The 20,967-nt window shown below is 41.5% G+C and overlaps 1 protein-coding gene across 1 annotated transcript in view; it reads left to right on the top strand.

Annotated features, from left to right (window-relative positions):
- Nucleotides 1-19,401, top strand: part of ube3c (ubiquitin protein ligase E3C) — a 26,740-nt gene extending 7,339 nt beyond the window's left edge. Inside the window, exons 12-24 of the mRNA XM_023420073.2 lie at nt 2,464-2,550; nt 2,697-2,854; nt 3,136-3,362; nt 6,065-6,169; nt 6,672-6,759; nt 8,997-9,094; nt 9,476-9,608; nt 10,779-11,026; nt 13,838-14,050; nt 15,922-16,110; nt 16,210-16,276; nt 16,371-16,501; nt 18,205-19,401. Coding sequence (XP_023275841.1) covers nt 2,464-2,550; nt 2,697-2,854; nt 3,136-3,362; nt 6,065-6,169; nt 6,672-6,759; nt 8,997-9,094; nt 9,476-9,608; nt 10,779-11,026; nt 13,838-14,050; nt 15,922-16,110; nt 16,210-16,276; nt 16,371-16,501; nt 18,205-18,375 — 1,915 coding nt within the window. The 3' untranslated portion in view covers nt 18,376-19,401. The remainder of the gene's footprint in view (nt 1-2,463; nt 2,551-2,696; nt 2,855-3,135; nt 3,363-6,064; nt 6,170-6,671; nt 6,760-8,996; nt 9,095-9,475; nt 9,609-10,778; nt 11,027-13,837; nt 14,051-15,921; nt 16,111-16,209; nt 16,277-16,370; nt 16,502-18,204) is intronic.
- The last annotated feature ends 1,566 nt before the right edge of the window (nt 19,402-20,967 follow it).

Here is a 20,967-nt window from a genome sequence, read left to right as displayed (position 1 = left end):
GGGGGGTGTGTGGGGGGGGGATTGCATTGACTGACGGGAGGTGATCCGGACTGAGCTTTATGGATGGTCAACCTGCTCTAGTTAATTATTAGTGGAGCCAGTTGCTGCCAGTTGATTTGTATGTGTGGGTGGGGATGTGGATGTAGATTCATATCATGTTAGCAACTGTGTCTTATTATACATCTGTTTTCTTATTACCACTTGAGGCCCTAGCTTACCCAGAACCATGCATATAAGGATAAATAAAGCTTCTTCTGTAATAAAAACTGGACACATACAGCGGGAGTTTGATGGTCAACTAATAATTTTGTGCTATTGCCTACCAGAATTTAGAAGAATCTCAGTTTATCCCCCCCACCCCTCCGTTCCCTTTAATTTTTTACGGCTTCCTCCTTCCCTTCGCTTTTACCATAAATCCTGCCCTTCGTCTTCCATCATTATTGGATATCTGTACAAAATAATTAGCTCACTGAGAAAGATTAATCACTGCAGAAGTGGACGGGATAGCTTTACAAGAGGCTAAGGGGAGCAAATTGCATTCCGGCCTTGATTTACTGCCTTTACAGCAAAAAAAAAGAAAAGAGAGAGGCTGGCCAGTCGTCCAGCCTGCCCAGCACACTGCCTTTTAATAAATATGTAAAATGTCTCATGAAACTGTGCTGCCTTATTTCTTTTTTTTTTTCAGAGGACATCTTAAAAGCTGTGCAATGATTCGGGACCAGAAATTGATTTTTGATTGATTTGCTAATTCTCCTTAGCCCAGATTAGTTCTAGTGGGTTTACTGTAATTTCACTTTAATTGTTTAGTGTTGGATATTTGGTGTAATTTCACTTTGATCGTTTGGTTCCACCCAGTGTGGCACCCTGTTGCTAACGGGGCTCGCTGTGATGAAAGTGAGCGCGGATGAGCTTTGGTCCTTCATTTACTTTTGAAGGCTTGCTGTGATTTTTGTGTTGTCATGAGATAATGATGTTGATCATGGTAATACAAGAAAAAAACTAATTTGTATTTAGGAGTAAAGTTAGTCCTTCAGTCTTTTATGGTATCAAATCTGACCTGAGCACGGCTGTTTTTTTTTTTCTGCTGAACAGAGCTTCTTTCATTACAGCAAAAATGAAATGATCCAGGCATGATTCATCAAGCTGCTTTATACACACACACACACACACACACACAGAGGCACGGACACACAACCCCTTTTGATGTCTTGACTTTGTTTATTAGTGGTTCATTCCATGATTGAAATGGGGGGTTTGGGTTCTCTCAGGCCGTAAATCAGCATGTCAGCTGGCATTTAGTGCTTTGTTTCCCATTTCAATCAAACACCCGCATCACTTGTTATGAGCCCACAGCACTACTCCTCGCTTCTCTCCTGTGCCTTGTAGTACTGACAGATGGTGTGTGCTCGATTCAAACCATTTTTCAAATCATACTGAGGGCTGTGTGACACTCTGCTCAAGAAGCTGATTTTCATTTTGGGATTTTTGAATGGGTTATGGTAGATTGAATGGCAGGGATGGGAATTTGAGCGTTGACATTGAGAAGAGAAAGTTCAGCAAACGCAGGACTCCCATTTCCCGCTCTACCTTCTTTTTTCTTTTTGTCTCTTAGCTCTTTTTCCTGCTATTGACCTTTACTCCTCTCCTCTACTGTGAATACATGATGCCGCCCTATTAAAGGGAAGCATCCTTATAGGTGTCAGTACTGTCACTCTTCAGACAAGGGCCTATTATATGCAGGGGCACTTTATTTTGCCTTTTAGCTTACTTACCACATTATTGTCACCTGTACTTACCCTCTGTGTGAAAAGCCATGCAATTTAGGAGTATACACAAACACACACACACACTTGAACAAAGAGCAGCTTCACACCTTGGTGCCACAGCCCGTTGAGTGCAGAGTGACTATAGCGAGGTATGTGGGCCCTCCTCGGTGTTATCATGTAATTCACAGTGAGTGTGGAAGCATGCCGGCGCTGCGGGGTCACAGTGAGGACCAGGCATCCCCTCCTCCTTCATCCTCCATTGTCTTGCTCCCTTGGCCATTAAGTTAAATGGGCCTCCAGCAGGAAGCCAGAGGGCTGTTTATGACCCGAGCTGGGCACCATCGCCAGCAACTAGTTTACTAATGGAAGGTGCCTCGCCTAAATAAAGCTTAATGGCTCATTTAATCTCTTTTCGGCCCTCGCAAGGTACAAAAGGAGAGAGAGAGGCCAAGAAAATTCTATGAGGCAAATGTTGGTTAACAGTGTCATTTATTTTTTTCCTCCTTTTACTTGTGTCCTCTGGTGAACAGGGCAAAGTTAACAATCCTAACATAGCAGACAGATTGGCGGAAAGTAATTTTACTGTTCTTCACACCGATTGTGTCATCTGATTGAAATAGTTCTCTAACTCACTCTCTTTTCTCTCAAATAAATGTTTGACTCTAATGTCTCTTATCTCCTTATTTGTTCTCTGCAGGCTTTTGTACAGTTTAGCTTTCAATGCACGTTTCCTAAGGCATCTCTGGTACCTGATAACGTCCATGACAACTAAAATGATCACTGGGTGAGCTAATACAGTTCTAATTATTGGCAAATGTGTTTTGATCTTTGTGTGAGCAACTGTATAAACATATATGTGCTTACATACAGCATATTTCTGCCTATGTGCCTCGTACTTAGTCTCTTCCTGTCTGTGTCTTCCCCCCTCAGCTCCATGGTGCCGCTACTTCAGCTGATCTCGCGAGGTTCCCCCATGTCGTTTGAGGACTCCAACCGTATCATTCCCCTCTTCTATCTCTTCAGCTCTCTCTTCAGCCACTCACTTATCTCTGTGCATGATAGCGAGTTTTTTGGGCATGAAATGGAAGGTAATTGGATTTTACAAAAAGTCCCTAATATTCCTTATCAGTGTTGTAGTTCATATCTTCGTTCAGAGCTTTGTTTGACAAATGAATATATTGTCAGAGGATCGCTGGGTATCACGAATGTCCATCTTTCATCTCCCATTTCCCCTTATTTGGAGTTCTTAGCAACATAATTTATTGGCATTGACAGTTGCTTTCATCAGTCGCATTCTGTCGTGCCGCCATGTAAATGTGAAAATCAATATCTGTAAAAGACTAAGAGTACTTTTTTCCCCTCTCAACAGGTCAGACACAGTCCTCCATGATGCCCTTCACGCTGTCAGAGCTGGTGACACTGTCTCGCTGTCTGAGAGACGCATGTCTGGGAATCATCAAGCTGGCCTACCCCGAGACCAAAACAGAGCACAGAGAGGAGTATATGGCTGCCTTCCGCAGCGTGGGTGTCAAGACCAACACTGAGGTTCAGCAGCGTATCCAGGCTGAACAGAAACGCTGGGTACAGCTCTTCAAGGTAAGATGTGTGAAGGTGCAGATCTTTGCTGATCTTTCTAAATCATGGCTGGAATGGAGCTGAATTTCTTCTTCTTCAGTCCAGTTTTGACATGGACAATAAGTAAAAAAAATAATAGAACCTAAGACATTTGACATCTAATCGAGCAAATCTCAATTCATTGTTTAAACTTGTTGCAAATACGGTGCCCAAACTTGTTGTCTATTGTCCTCTTGCTCTCTTTGTTGTGTCTCACACTCTCACCATTGTCTTTAAAGACAGCGTGGGAAATAAAGTGAGAGGTGTTGCGGAAACTGCACTGCCACTGTGTGTATGCGCTTTGTCAGCTAACACACACACACACACACGCACAGAGGCAGTGTGTATTACAGGATTTAAACTGATTTTAAAGTTTTGGAGTAGTGAAATGCCGGTGGTTAAAGACACAGAGAATTCTCCTGCTTCATTAATCTTAATTTCATAGCCATAATCTTTCATTTTTTCATTGAATACAATCCCCAAATGTGCATATAGCATTGACAAGAAAAACAAAAACTGTTTGCCGACTGTGCCACACACTTCTGTCACACAACATGGTAAACCTAACTTGCAACTAAATAATTAGCCTGCTGCCCTCAGGCCTCAATGTATCCCATGAGAGTGTTGTCATTGTAACTCAAGGTACTTCAGACCTGTTTAAACAGTAAGTACAACTCAAATGAAATCGTATTCTTCTTCTGTCTGTATCACCATAGGATGGATTTCATCCTGACATGAACATAAACAGTGCAAAGTACACTCACACATGAATGAGGAGAAACAGAAACCAAATTCGTCCTGGCTGCGAGCATAAACCATAATATGTGGCACATCAACATTAGGCCTAATTGTTGTGTAGCCTGTCTGTGCATCGAGGCAGAGTGACCTAACGCTTGCCTGTGTTGTTGGAAATCAAGCGTGTATGAACGAACCGGCAAAGACAAGATGGAGTGCTGCCATGGAGGTCATGCATTGGTTATTTACCCAGAGGAAATGAGGCAGAAGACAGCATTAACTTCATTCTCCTCGGCTCTATTCCCCATTCCACGTCCCCTTTTCATTTCTCCTCTCTCCTCTCGTCCATTCTCTATCAAGGAAACGGTAATTAAGCGACTTTGTTCTTGGCTGTTAGTCTTTGACAGAAGGATTTAAAAGTGAACACTGGCGTTCTGTGAAAGGTGGCAAATCCGCGAAGAGCACGTCAGGAATTTTCATAAAAGATCTGCTCAAAGGCCTCTTGTCAGCTAAAACGACCCATTAAAGAAGTGGGAAGCAGGGGAAATGCATTTTCCAAATTGAACGGTGGGATTTACAGTCGGTTTAACGCCGCTGACCCCTAACACGCTAATGTTTGGTTCGTGTCATCAGCCGTCCCTCCCCATCTTTTATCACCTCCATTGTCGAGCTATCTATTTAATTGAAAGAAGTTAATTGAATGAAAATGATCAACTAAGCTTGTATTAATATTGCTAATGGAACTTTCTTCTTGGCCATGTTTGGAGAACGATGTCACGCCGGAGTTTGGGAAAGGCCCATTAAGGCTTGCACTTAACCCGATGGGCTAATTAAGGAATGCTTATTCATTCCCAGAGTCAGGGGGTAGGCCTCCTCCAAACCCATCGCCACGCGCCTTTTACAGCATTTTGCACTTGCCATTATTGCGTACTCTGGTTGCCTCCTGGTGATTGGCCAAGATTGATTGTCACTCTATGAAAATGACGTGCTTTAGAAAAGAAGATTTCGATTGAAATAATCTAGCTGGGGTATTATATGGAAATGGAATGGCTGTAACTGTTATGGCAGACATAACAGCTCCCTTAATGAATTGTCATGCATTGGCACACACTAGAGGTTATGAATTAAGTGTCTGACATTGACTAGCAACATAGCAACAGTAGAGCCTTTTATGTACAGTCCAAATAAGGCTGAAATCTATAAGTTTGCAAAGTAAATTAATTACTACAAGCTTTTCAGTCCCAATCCTGGACATTGATGGGGAAAAACTGATATTTATTGTGAACTATGCTCGGTAGACATTGTTTATTAACAAAATGAAGAGTACACTTTCACTGATTATATCACAGATCTGAATTTTGGTTAGCTTTCTGTAGCAGAGAACAGAAGTTCACACTAAATAAAACTGACCACTTTCATAAAGCAGATTCTCATATGCCGGTCTCCTGAAACGGCTCTGTGCACGTTACAAAGTGGCAACATTACATCAAAGTGAAATACTGTTGTAACCACGATGCCTTCCGCAGGCCAGGCGAGAGCCACGCTCTTACGTGCAGTGCTGTGAACCGCTGCTGCTGTGTTTTTTTGCATTCTTTGCCCGATGGCTGATGTCAGCAGACCTTGCCAGTAATTAACAGGGCTGGACATTGAGGGCCGGTGCAGGTCGTTTTTCTTTTATACTCCCCATAAATGGTGCACTAATGGCTGGATTCTCAAATTGCTTTTTTTTTTTCCCCCTCTGAGAGAAGGTATCTCATCCTGTTGAACAGCCTATACACAGAAAAACCTCTTTATCTTTCTTGTGTTCTCCGCTCTGAAATGTACTTGAAATGTATGTTTTGCTGTCTAACAGTGAATTGGATTTAGTGGGGATACAATTGACAGAGTTAGAGATGTTAATGTGATGTGTGTATGGGTGTGCCTGCCTGTGTGTTTGATCTACTACCCAGGTCATCACTAACTTGGTGAAGATGGTGAAAGCTCGCGACATTAGACGACCTTTCTGTCCAGCAGGTCACTGGCTCTCTGAGGAGGTCAACATCCGAGCTGATAAGGTACCATCACAGCTGTTTAGATTTTGCATCGCAGTTCATTGTTGCATGTTATATTATGCCAAATTTTTGCCTTGTTTGGAGCTGTATTCACATAAATTCCTAGTATGAGATTGTCACAGTGGTTAAAGTCTGAGAAAATTAATAGGATGAAGTTTTTTCTGTTAATTTCCTTAAGACCTAAAGATACCTCAGTAGAACATCTGTTCAAGGGAGGGAGGTCTTTTATGTATTTAAGCAGACAAGGACATAACTTCACACATTAGTGTTTATCCAAGTAGTAATGATACTTAATCTTTATCGTAGCTTTTCAGAAGTATTGAAGTAGTGAAGCTGCAGCTGAACCTGAAGCTCTGAGTCTGATCTCAAGTTTAGTTTCCTATGAGAGTATGTTCAAGAGCATCAGAGTCTGAGTAGCACCTATAATTAGATACATGGATAAATATGTAAACAAAAGCCAAGATTGGTTTGACTAGCTTAACTGACCGGTCTTTTGCATCTCCAGGTCACCCAGCTGTACGTCCCCTCTGCAAGACATGTGTGGAGAACGAGAAGGATGGGCCGCATCGGGCCACTTCAGTCAACACTCGATGGTAGTGTAATCTGTTGTATTGTCATTACAAAGAAAAACTTGATTCCCTTTCGAAGATGGAGGTCGATGAATAGCACAGTACTAGTTTACAGTTAAAAAAATATCCTGTGTTCATCGTGCAAAAAATGGGAGTATCTGCTTAAAAAAATAGTGATTATATATGTTACTGTGTCTCCATATGCCAATAAAACATTTACATTGTTCTAACTGACTGACCATAACAGTTATCATGCCCTTTGGAAAAACTAAAGGTCACTTATCTTTGTCTTAGAGTAGTCTATTATGTTATTTCTCATCAGCCTGAACAACTAGACTCATAGCCTGTTATTCACAATGTTGTACTTAATGTAACCACAGAGCTGCTCCACTGGCAATGGATGGAAATTTAGAATCGTATAATGCTTGTGTCAGCTTGATGCATTGCCCAGAAAATCTTCCTAATTGCTGTCCAAAGTCACCTTCTCTGTGTTTGCTTTTCATATTCTACGGAGCTGTGCATTGATATTATTTCCCCTAAGAAAAACTAGGAGTCATCTTGTTGGTTTCTTTCTATAGAAGACGGAGGGAAGACGTTGGTCCGTCCTCTGGTTAAGGGTTAGGAAATCTTGCTGCTGATAGATCCTCTCATTCAAGTGATAGTTTACCTTTTTTTTTTTTTTTTTTTTAGCTTGGAATAAATGCTTCTTAATGTAAAGATTTCTTTCACAGCACTATACAGGGACAGTATAAAACCTTCTCCGTTTGAACAGAGATATATTACCGCATTTTCTCTTCATTCACTCAATTAGGCACTCAGAGGAAAACACACTGATGCAGGCAGGGCTGCATCTGGCTCACTTTAAGCCTGTCTGGGTTTCTGTGAAGTATGGTGTGAAAACAAGCTGATAACAATGTGTGTATGATCTACCTAATGCCACTCAGAGGCTGTATGGGATAAATTCAATTAGTGTGAAAGTACCTGATGAACTCAGCCACATCTGGTCCATGTGTTTGTCTGCCCTTTTCTCATTTCCTTAAATGGACAGGCCCATGGCTGATGAATGAGCAACGTATTGACCACTCCGAGGCCATATTTCTCCTCAAAGATGGAAACCTGATGGGAAAATGCAGATCAGATTGACTAATTGAGCAGAATAATTGAGCTGCAGTGGACGCAAAGTGAGGAGGATGAAGAGTGGTTTAGCTATTGTGGCAATTTTCTTTCTTTTTTTTTGTGGGCTAAACAGCCTAAACCCTGAGTTTAATACAAAACAAACATCAGCTTAATGGATCTAGCGAGGCAGGTGGATGGGCAGCTCACAGTTGGGTTAATTAAAAGGGTGTAATTAAAAGGGTGTAGGATGGAAAAGTCAGTAATGGCAGTGCTGTAAGCAGTGCACTGGCTCTTAACTACAGAGCTTAGCACAGAGAATGGTAATGATACTGTTAGTGTTATACACAGGGGACGCTTGATGTTTCACCAGCTGAAGTTTCCACAGTCAAGACTTTGAATCTCTACCAGATTCAGTCTTGACCCAGACCTTTGAACTTGGTGGAGGAGAAGACAAATTAATCTTTCTGTCATACAAAAAATGTCATGTAATTATGATGAACGCCCAGCACAGAAAAACATATTTGGTACAAACATTCCATTATTTTCCAATAAAGTAAATATAATTTTTAAATTAATTTGAGACGCTTGCAGCTTTAGTTTTCAGTTTTTGCAGTGTGCAGACACCCACTTGACTCAAGTTCACTGTAAAGAAAAGATGATCCGCGAGTCTTTGACATCTACACTGCATTGATAGATTCTGATGGAGACCAAAGATTGCCTGATGCACGTAAATAACATAGACCTAAATACATAGGTAGTCTTTTAGAATATATGCTCTAGTGCTAAAGCATTGAAGTAGTCAAAATGATATGGATGTGTTACATAAAGGCATTTTGATCGTATCTATCCAGTATTTACTAAAATGTTAAAAAAGCAAATGTAAAAGTAAAAAAAAAAAAAAAGATCCCACAAACCCAACTGCAATCAGGGTTTGTAGAATTTGTGGGATGATTTTAAGGTCTAAGCAGAAAGACGAGTTAAAATACAAATACAGCAAAATAGAATACATCTTAAGAGTTACCAGCATTTACATTTGCGCTCTAAAATGCTGTATTTAGGTTGAAAACAAGAGAAGAGGAGAATGACTGATGATTGTCGAAAATGAAGAAAAACTAACATGTTGTGTATTTTGTGTCTTTCTATAGTCGGCTCAGAGCCTCCGCAGCTGTCTGTGTCCGAAGAGAGACATCTGGCCATCCTCACAGAGCTCCCTTTCGTGGTTCCCTTTGAGGAGCGAGTCAAGGTACTGAATCGCTGTCCCAGCCACAACCACAAAAAAAAAAAAAAAAAAGTTTGTGTGCAATATTAGGACTTATTAATTAGTGTGTTTAGTTGAAACTACACACTCAAGTATTTTGAAGTATCATTATATGCACTTCACAACAGTGGGCACACTTAGCAGTGCCGTGCTTTAGATAGGCATGATTTGTTTATCTTTATTTGATTAACCAATCAGTTCAACATTTTCCTTTCTCCTTTCTGTCACTACCAGAAAATCCAAATATAAGATGATCCAAAATAAAGCATAAAGAAAAAAGAGTAAAACCTATAGTCACAATTAAAGATTTTATAACTGAAAGGATTTGTCACTGACCCTGCCACCGGGTTTACATCTGTCTTGTAGATCTTCCAGAGGTTAATCTATGCTGACAAACGGGACGTGCAGGGGGACGGGCCGTTCCCTGATGGTATCAATGTCACCATCAGACGCAACTACATCTATGAAGACGCCTACGATAAACTTTCTCCAGAAAACGGTACGCCGCGCATCTCTACAGTTTAAATAAAAGAACAATTTTTACATGTGCATTCATTCTTTTTATGTTGGATATATGAGGCTCTTTATCATCTGAAATGGCTGTTATATTTCCTACATTTTATTTTCAAGATGACAAATACACGAGGAGAGGAAGCGCGGTGCAGTAAATGTTGACACTGTCACTGAAACTCTTGATATGGTCTATAAAATCTTAATATTGAGGATCAAGGTTCCAGTTAGCGTTAAAGATGCAGGCTAGCTCTCTCCCCTTGGGCAGAGCACGGAATTTCGGTAAAGCATAATTGAGGTTCCGATTATTATAATGGATCACATAAAAGCAGAATCAATTATTTTAAGTCACCTCTTTTGTGTTTGAATTTGAAAGGGCACTTCAGTGGGGGCAATCTGATTAAAAAGAGTAGTATGAGACCTGGGCTGAAGACATGATCTATATCATTTATGTGTCTATAAGTTATAGCTGCCTTGATTTATCACTGTACATTAATTATTCTGAAAGATGACCTTTTATAGAATTTGATTTGAATATTCTGAGGTCAAGAAAATGCTTCCTTGCAAAAAATATGTTTGTTGGGGGAAAACAATATGAGACAGTAGATTTAAGATTTATAAGTTTATATTTTTCAACCTTTTTTTTTTTTGTTTACAGGACTAATAAGGTCATTATTAAAGAGATTGCTTATTGAAAATTTTTACATTTGTGGTTCATTTAGTTCAGCAATGGAATATGTAATGGCAAAGAAGGTGAGATCTTGCAAATGAACCTTAAAAATCTATAAAACTGAGTTAGAAATTAAAATGTCATAATAAAAACACTGGGGCAGCTTGTAAACTCTATTTGGACACTAAAATAAAATGGCGGGGGGGTGAAAAGGGAGTGATTTCAGCCACAGTCTAATACAGTGGCAAGGATAATTCGCTTCTGCCCTGGGCTTTTTCAGGTTGCTGTCTCACTGCTTCTCTTTCCACTCGCTCTCTTTCATCTTGTCTTCTTCCATCTGAGCGAAGTATCACGAAACAGATTTTCACACTTAAGTAGATGTTAAAGAAGTAAAGAATGAAAATCAGAGATGAACTTCATTGGACAATGGCTTGTTTATCTTTATCTTTTTGTACCTTCCTAAAGTCTTGCTCTTTATCCTCATGTTAGAACCGGACCTGAAGAAAAGGATTAGAGTCCATCTGCTGAATGCTCACGGTCTAGATGAGGCGGGCATCGATGGCGGTGGCATCTTTCGGGAGTTCCTCAATGAACTCCTCAAGTCCGGCTTCAATCCAAACCAGGGTTTCTTCAAGACGACCAATGAGGGCTTGCTGTATCCCAGCCCCGCTGCAGAGATGCTGGTCGGAGACTCCTTCACAAGACACTACTACTTCCTTGGCAGGATCCTAGGAAAGGTGAGCATAGAGTAAAATGTAATTCGAAACGATGGTGATGTCGGATATTTCCATTTCCTTACATAAACCTCAAAATCCCTAAAACAAGGAGGAATGTCTGAAGATGCCAAAGGTAGCAAAAAAATCTATAAAGAGAATTGTAAGATGAAGTCACAGACGGCCTTGATTCGATGACCAATACGTCAATTAAAATCAGTCACAGTCAGTATCAAGGCTGCCCTCGCTGTTGATGTAAATTTAGAGGTTGTTTTGGTGTTTGCTCTCGAAACTGACAATGTTAAGAGAAATTGCCGTCATTTGTTTCTTAAAAAAGATTTTAGGGTTGGGGGTTAGAACTTGAACCTAGCACTCTTGCAAGCTTTAGTTTAGTTAATTAGCCCTGTGCGTAATCTGTTGACGGCATTGTTTTTCTGTCCCTTCCTTCCTCTGATGGCACTATTTATTAGAGCCTAATGTTTCTAAATCATCCTTAATGCATGTGGTAGTGATTGTTTATCAAGATGCCTTCCTCGTGGGGGGGTGGGGGGGCGATCATCTCAACCCGGAGAAGAATTACCTCATGACAAGCGGTCGCCTCTCAATTAGGGCTTCCATTAGCCGATGATTCCTACCTCTTGTTTGTGTAGTGATTGCATTTGGCTGGCACTAAATCAGCAGGCCCTCACAGACAGGACATAAATAAGCGTTCAAAGCATGTGGTAATAGCATTTTGATCTGTTTTACAGTCAGGAACATCCAGGTCTCTTCTCTCTTGCTCAGCCCAAGATGGTCCGGTCCACTTATCAGGGCATCGTAACTCCTCCTCCTCCACCTCCTCCTCCTCTGCTTCTTCTTTTTCTACTTCTTCTCTGTATTCTGTGCAAGTGAGAAATGATCAATCAGCAGCTACAAGCTCTCCGCCCCCACTCCCTCAATATTGTGCTCTCCATAGCTAATGGTTCAGGCAATTAGGCGGGGGGAAATTAATTTGAATTTGACTTTCAATTAACCCTACCTTAAGTTCCTCTTTCTCCATAAAAATGGACGTTTGAGTGGCCATTTGAGAGGTGTATTGATATTTGTTTAGTGCCGTTATTGCCTGGATAAAAGGCAACCGTTTATATAGATTGGGATTGCATCACCGCTGCCGCAATGTGCACGGTGCACATTGCGGCTCAAAGGACACAGGAGATTAATATTGTTAATTAATGTCCGAGGCGTGCCATTGTTGTGGAGGTGATGTATTACAGGCAGGAGTGGCTTGTCTAGGGTACTCACTGAAATGGGATTGAACATCAGAATAGAGGCCGGTCATCATCCTTCTTCCTCACTTGTCCACCCAGCTGGCAAGCTGAAAGATTTAAGCCACAAATGGGGAAACATGGAAACAGGTTACTTTGTGGTTCAAACCCTCCAGCCTCAACACAAAAAACTTAATTTAATGTTGATGGGAGTGGTTGCTGATGTCGTTTTGTCAGAATCAAATTTCTCATTATGTAATATGACCTGTGGGAGGTTTCTCTTTGTGCCTCATTCGTCTCGCATTATTACAAAACCTCCAACCTCATCAGCAGTGGCCTCTCCGCTCCTTAAACTATGAGGGGGAAGAAAGTTTTATCCTCCTCCCTCCCTAAACACCACGCCTCAGCTCAGTCTCTCCTCTCTGATCTCAGAGACTGATGGATCCCTTTAGAGGTGTGCGAGGTTGGCTCCTCTGATTGATAGAGATGCGTTTGAAAGGCATTATAATTTTATTGATTCTTAATGTTGTAAATTAAGGAATTTATTTGGCAGCTAACAGAATGCACCTGCAATGTTGCTGGCATTTATTCCACCTGATGGTGCCGCGATCTGTTTTAATTGCGTTGCCACTGCACTCACTTATATTAAAAGGCCTGGGCCATAATAATTAATTCTTTCCAGCCCAAGTCATTTTGGCACAATTTCTGGCAATAAACACTCATAAATAAAGTAAGTGGCATTGAAAAAATAAGGCTACAGGTTTTTCCCATATACTTATTGCTGCCTCTTCCCGGCACAAGTGTTATTGATAGGTTTCAAGGGGCCACCCGGCGCATATGGTCTGAAATGAGCTCAGGCCACGAGAGAAATACTAAGTGGATTATTTTGCATAAAAAATAGACAATGTTTGAAGTTGTGCAATTAACCTGTGTTTAGAAAATAGCTGTGATTTATGTATGTGTGTGTGTTTAAGATGCATGCATTATGGAAATCCTCTAGATTTATAATCCATTTAGCTGATGCGGTCAGGGTTTTTAGCGCTATCATTTATAAAGACCTGTATATTTTAATGCCTCCAACAGGCTCTTTTTCGGACTATTCCAGTACATTAGCTTTGGGTTTTATGAGTCACCTGCCCGGCTGTGGTTTTAATGGCATTTAAGGTCAAGGTGAGAATTGACATTTATAAAGTTTGAGGCGGTGAAACAGAAGCCTGTGTGTTTTAGATAGATTGTGTTCTGTATTTTGCTCTCAGTCACTCCGATGTGACCAGGTTTACTATCTTATCACTTGATTTTTTTTTTTTATATAAGAGTAGTAGGCAAATGTAATCCTGTGTAATGTATGTTGTAATCAGATTTTTATATATGTACTTGCTACTTGATGCAGGCCACAGTCCATTTAGTTATCTCGGTTATCTAATCATCATGTTTTATTCAGTGACACCCAAGCAATAAACAATCGTGTTTAGTGCTCAGAGCATTTTCTCATTTATATGGATCGACTAATGTTTGTAGGAGAATTTACAAGAATGGACTGTGTTCCTTGTCCTGCTGTCGTCCTCCAGTTAACATCCATATTCTCCCACAGGCGCTGTATGAGAACATGTTGGTGGAGTTGCCCTTCGCCAGTTTCTTCCTGTCTAAACTTCTGGGAACCAGTGCAGATGTGGACATCCACCACCTGGCCTCGCTGGACCCAGAGATGTACCGCAACCTTCTGTTCCTCAAAAGCTACGAGGGTGACGTGGAGGAGCTGGGCCTCAACTTCACTGTGGTCAACAATGACCTGGGAGAGGCTCAGGTGACCGGGGGTTGGGGACAGGGTGGGATGGAGTCGGTTAATTGAGTCACATCTCCTTTTTTCCATCTCCCCGTCCTGGTCAGTGCCTCTCATTCGACCGCCTTTACTTCCTCCTGTTTGGTTCGTCTTTGTGGCGTTAATAATTCATTTCCTCAACGATGTACCACTTTTCAGCTCTGAGAGAGATAAAGCACGTTGCCACTGTCGCCCTAAGCTCTGCTGTAGTGCAAGGAACACAGCAGCTCTGTTGACCATTCCACCTGCCTTTCCCCCTGAAATTATCTCAGAACACGCCTGACAGAAGCAACTAGCTGCTCTTAAGCACGTCCCCTCCAAAGCTCAAGGCTGCGGAGACGAGCCGCCGCCATCACACTGAGTCACCTGGGTCCCAGACCTGCACTCTACCCAGAGCCCCTGTTTGCTCAGGGCCTTAACGCGTCTTATTAGCTCTTCTCAAACAACACCTGAAATGGTTGAGTTACAATGTAGCCCTCCTGGTCGCAAATAAGGCATCGCAAACACGATAGGGAAAACAATTTGTGAAAGATTAGGCACACACCCGGGAGCAGTCTGCCCTGCATTTGCCCTCGCGAGATAGCCAAAGTAAGCAAGATAACGACAGTAATTCTCTTACATTAGCACATAATCAGAATCCACTGTGAGTGAGAGAGAAAAAAAAAAAAAGCAGAAAATGATTGCTGTCAGTGCAGCCTCATGCGCTACGCAGCACTCAGGGGATGGACAAAATAAGAGCAACACCTTACTGTAGATCATAATCCAATCTAATTCAGTATTCCAACTTGGAGTTTTTATGAGACTGCGTCAGAGAGGTTCTGATTCACATCTCTTGTCATTTTTGACTGTAGTTTGTATTGTTGTAAAACAAATATCCTGCAATGTGTGAATCTGTCACTTTTTTTTTTGACAGTCCACATGTGACCGCTGTTGCTCATTGCTGATGCAATGTTCCTGTTTGGCATGTGGTAGGATGACTTTTGGGAAAGCAGAAAGGTACAGGAAGAGGGGAAAAAATGAAGTGAGTATCCACACACTGGATTAATGCTCCAAAAATTTGATCCTTTTGGTTTTCATCAGGCCTGAAATAAAGTTTTTGGAGCTCTAATCCAGTGTGTGGATCCCCCTCCGCTTTTCTCAAGACTTTTCACTGTGCCACATTGTGTAATGTTGCAATGTTTGCTGCAGATAGAGCCTTTTTTTTTAACTCTGTAAACTGCTTAATGTTGCTTTGAAAACCTAATACTGTTTGGATTGGGTTTTATAGAACATCAAAATATATATTAATAAAACTGATGAATCAAAGATGTACAATTAAGTCGTTTAAGTCGAAATCTGCGATGGAAAGAGATGAACATTATATTTTGTCCCACCGTCGCTGCTATGATGTCATCATACACTCGGCTTTATGAACAGAGATGAGCACATCTTATCAAGTGCTAACTGCTCTAAAGCTAATGAAAAGAGAACCTGGGGCCAAATTGTATTGGACCAGATGTACACTGGATGTCCTATATTTAGAAACACTGAAATGCACTTAAACACTCCCTCTCTCTCTTTCTCTCTCTCTTTCTCACACACACCCACACACATCTAGCCCTACCTTTAATCAGAGTGCTGTTGAAAAATATTTAATTACCTTTCTGTGATTGAATTAAATCCACCTGGCACAATTAAAGCACTTACATTGTTTGTTGGTCATCTGGCTCTCAAGGCCGGCCCAGTGATATGCATAATGAAGTATGCAATATGGCTACCTGACAGTAATAATACTCAACAACAGAATGGAGAATACATCATAAACAGAAAAAAAAAAAAAAATTGAATATTTTGAACTGTCTCTTTTTTTTTCCCAGGTGGTTGAACTGAAGCTGGGAGGCAAAGACATTCCTGTGACCACAGCGAACCGGATAGCCTACATCCATTTGGTAGCTGACTACAGACTGAACAAGCAGATCAGGCCTCACTGCTTGGCCTTCAGACAGGGCATAGCCAATGTGGTCAACCTGGAGTGGCTGCGAATGTTTGACCAGCAAGAGATCCAGGTAATCTGCACATGAACAAGCAAAACTGCACAAAAACGTGGAGCTCAATTAATTAAAGTCACAGAAACTTAAAATGTGTGTTCCTCTGCTGTTTAATAGGTGCTGGTATCTGGGGCTCATGTGCCAATTTGTCTTGATGACCTGAAAAAGTTCACAAACTACTCAGGTAAAATGTTTTATACTGCAATTGTGTATGTTTAGGTGTAGGTTAAATAATAGTGGGTTAAAAATATATTTTTCTACATCACCATCTACTTTAGGTGGGTACTCTGCCACTCACCCCGTCATCCAGACCTTCTGGGAGGTGGTCGAAGGCTTCACAGATGACGAAAAGCGCAAGCTTCTGAAGTTTGTCACCAGCTGCTCCAGACCTCCGCTGCTGGGCTTCAAGGTGAGGGTTTACCAGACTTGAACTTGAACGCCATCTTTTTCTTCTCCATATACTTACCTTAACTACCCCGCAGACTATGCACTACCTATATCCTTCATTATCATCAAGTTTACCAAGCCCAACAGAAGGGAGTGTTCCCCCTTAATGGGCTTGTAATGAAAATACCTAGACTGATAACAGCCCTCAAAATGATCATTTTCAAATTAGGCGGCGATAAGAGCGGGCAAGCACGGTGAAGCCTTATCTCCACGTCCACTGTTGTTTTATAGTTCATGACCTTCCTCTGTTGAAGAACTCCTTCTGCAGCTCTATGTGTGTGGGCTTGGTCGGAGATCTTGACTGGACAAATATTGCCATTCAGAACTACGTAGCAGGTTGAACCTTTGAACTTTTGCCTTCTGTATGACATGGCAGAAAGCGGCAATATCCTGTTAAGTGAGCATACAAGGAAGCTATATCCACCTACTTCTAAACATTGTTTCAGCATTGCTGAATCATTACTGCTAACCTCCTATTTCTGAAATGATTTCTTAATTGGAAACCATTCCACTTTCTTACTGACGTGATTTGTGGGACACTTAAGTAGTTCGAGATAGGAGGGAAAAAAAAGTAGAAAGCGTTGCTCGGGGCCATTAAAGAGTTTTTATGAGTCTTACTTCGTCTAACCAGAAGCTGTAATCATCATATGATTGGTTTTAGTACTCTTTATGACTGTCATTAGTTAGGAAAACCTAAATGGTGTTCTGCAGTAGAGCAAGGGAACAAAACTCCTCTTAAAATCTTTCGCAGTACTTCCTCTGGAGGTTTAAGAGTTGCCTTCCCTCCTCATTTAATCAATTTGACTTTGGCCAGTGTGTGGATGCTCTCCCTCCCTCCCTCCCTCTTCATCTCTTCTCCGGGGCTGGAAAGGGCGGTAATTCGTGGGGGGAGCGGCCCCTGACCCGGCCCTCAGCCTGAGCCAGCTAAGCCTTAATTAGCTGTCGTGAAACGGCCTAGGATTCATTAGAGGAGAAATAGCTCTGTCAGGAGAAGCCATTTAAAAAAGATGATGGAAACTCTCTTTTTTTTCCAAAATGATAGCCGCGGTAATGACACTTTCTCAATAAGCAACGATAGTTTAATACGGTAATTGTCAGAAAAATGGGGTCATTACGGCTAAGCCCCCGAAGAGCCATTTAATCGGGCGAGTATGGCCACTGAAGCGTATACGCTAACTTTAAATAGCAGGATGAAATCAGGGCGGGGGGAGCTTATTCGTCGGCCCGGCTTGTGATGGAAACGGTCAGTGTCACAGTCGGTGGATGAGGTGGCCTCATCACAAGGAGGCTTGATTTAAAAAATGCCAGATAGACAACATGAAATGACCATTCCTTCAGCGTCTCATCCAGGGGTCAAACTGTGGGCCGGTTTCCCACTCAGTACCTATCAAGCACTAAGCTGATTTCCTAAATTTATACTTTCACTGTATTAGCTTAACGCTTAATGTCTCTCTTTTAACATTTATCCCCTTGTGGAATTTGACATTTATTGCTTAATTGGGATTGCTTTGGACATTGTGATCATCACTGACACGAGTTGATTCATGTCTCCTTTTTCCCTCTGTCTTTAAACGCCTCATGATGGCCAAATTTCTCTTGAGTTTTAATCTGCAACCACAGCTACAGTTTGTCATGTGCTTATTAACAACGTCCGTATGCACACAGGAGCTGTACCCTGCCTTCTGCATCCACAACGGCGGCAGCGACCTGGAGCGTCTGCCCACCGCCAGCACCTGCATGAACCTGCTCAAGCTCCCGGAGTTTTGCGACCAGCACCTGATGAGGAACAAGCTGCTGTACGCCATCGAGTCCTCCGCCGGGTTTGAATTGAGCTGAGGAGGGCGAAGGCTTCTCTGTCCCTGCATCCATGGACTCGACGCCACAGAAACGGCTTGGGAGATAAAAGTTTGAAAAAAAAAAAGAAAAAAAAAAAAAGAAGACGGAAAACAAGTGATGCACTGACCTGCCTGATTTATTGTGTGTTTGTGTGTGGATGTGTGTGTGCGTGTGCCAAGTTAAAGGGTGAGGAGATGATCACCCACAGACTGAAAGGAAAAGGGGTGCGAGGATGAAGCCGGGGTCGGTCGGAAGCCTTTTTTTTATCCTTGTTGCTTTTAAGTAATTTAAATGTTTAATCACTTGTCAGAACACTTCAGAAGAACAGTGATGCAGTTGAAATTTGCAGGAAATATTATGCTCTGAAATAAAAACAAGAAACGAGCGGTAGCAGCTGCTCTCTTGTGTAGTATAAAATGAATGGACAGTTATTTTTCACCAAAGATTAAGTGGCATCATATTAAAAAAGGCAATATAACAACAGAGGGACAGACTGTAGGACTCTAAAGCCACCTTGTGGTGAGCCAAGGGCTGTGGAGGCGGAGGAGCTTTTGTGTATATCCATCATTTATTTTCACATAGAGGTCATCAAAACTCCAGTTTTTGTCATTTCTCAAATGATTATTATTACTAGTAATAACTGTCATGGCCGATAACCATACTATAAGTGTGCACACGCTGTCTGAAGTGTGGAAATGACTTATATTGTTGGACTAAAATTGGGGGAAAGTGTTAAATGATTATGGATTTGTGAATATGTACATGTTTACAACTACTCTTGTATTATTCATTTATTCAGTATTTGTACAGGTTTGTTTTTCTTTCCTTTGTTTGGTGAATGGAGGCCTCATGTTTTCACACATGCTCGCTAAGGTGAACAATCTCCTTCCTGGTCAGCGCCTGAAAGTTTGCTCTTAGGGAGCAACTACTGTGTCGTGTCGATAAGGCTTACAATGATCAGTGTACCAACAGGGTGAAAAAAAAGAAGAGTGTATGGAAATGAATAAACCCACTTTTGTTTTTGCATTTTCTTTCCACAAGTCTCTTTTCTTGTTGCTTGTAATTTACAGTAATGACCAAGACATAAAACAGTGCTTTGTGGGAAAATCTCCTCCTGAGTTTTATGGCCTCTGACATATAATTAAAGAAACATCCAGTTAAGAAACACTGAGCAGAACTATTCTGGCCTTGGGATGCATTATCGGGCTGAGCACAAATTAAGATTGTGTGCGTTTGTCATAAATCTACCTGCCCTCTGATGCAGTACGGCCCGGGAAGATATCCATCCCTCTTTGGACGGAGTCCATCTCTCCATCCTGTCCTGCATGCTGAAACAGCCAACTTGCTGCCCCCTCTCCTCTACTCAGAGGCCGAACTCTGCGCATCTGCTGGGCCAGGGAGCTCAAAGTGGTAATTGGGTCTTAAAAAACGGACTTGTCATTGAAATGAGGGATTCATCTCAATTACCATGAGATTTATTTAAGACTATTACCTTATGATGGATTATAACTGACAAAGTTAATGCAGGATGTTATGAATCACCCTCAGTGCGTAATATACTTGAGCTTGCACACAGGCCTTTTAAGGGCTAATTGAAGCTTTTAGCCTTGTTTATCTTGCTGCAGAGCAAGGAAACATCAAAAATCACTTGAGGGTTATTGAAGATTATAGCCTACTTTGCACAATATTACTCCAAAAGTGCTGTCAACAAGGAAGGCCTGCTATTAAACCAGATGAGTGTGAACCCAACATGGAAGCATATCCGACAAGTTAACCATACCTGAATGAGTTCAACAAACACCCAGTCAGAATTATAGTCACAGCTGCAGGCATTGCTGGAAAGACAGAAAATCTTGCACCCGTCACAGTTCACCTTTTGTTATCATAGATTGCCATCTAGTGGTTAGCTATTAATACTACATTTACAAGTCTGTGTCTTGTATATCTGCAGGACAATTCGTGTAATTCGTGTAAAAACAGACAGCTTCATCATCCAGTGCCATATAACAAAATAGTAAACTTCAGCTCTTCTTGTTTGGTGTCCTGTGACACCCTGGAAACATTTCAAGGACGCATAATTCTTACACTTTGGCTACCTGGTAGCAGCAAAAGACAGAAGATATGAAGTTTGACTGCCTGGGCTCCATGGTTATGAATCTACAACCAAAAAGAAATGTCAGAATGTGGGTTTGTTAGCAGCACATTCAGGCAGCATTATGTGTGCCAGTGCTGCCTCAGGAGCGTACTTCCTGCTTGTCTCAACATGAACAGGGATTGGCCAACCTTGTATCTGGGGTTTAGAAATGTACATGTAAGCAGTTTACATTGTTTGGCCTATTGTACATTTATCTGCCAAGAGTTATTATTGTCTCATTTTTTGTAGCCTTCCTACCTTGTAGCTTATCAAGTGTAATGCAGTCTGCAGCCATAAGAATCAAAAAAAGGCATTAAAAGTCTATACGTTTAGAGACTGCTATGGACTGTATGATATGTAATGACCTGCACATGATATCTATTGCTGTGATTCCTCTTGCTCAATGAGTCTAATTAGATACTGACCGCTCATAATGTCTGTTATAATTAATAGCCATC

The sequence above is a fragment of the Seriola lalandi genome, unplaced genomic scaffold, assembly GCF_002814215.2.
Source record: "Seriola lalandi dorsalis isolate HSWRI2012SDOR001 ecotype SW California unplaced genomic scaffold, Sedor1 jcf7180002054616, whole genome shotgun sequence".
Taxonomy (NCBI): Eukaryota; Metazoa; Chordata; class Actinopteri; order Carangiformes; family Carangidae; genus Seriola; species Seriola lalandi.
This window is presented reverse-complemented; position numbering and strand designations above follow the sequence as displayed.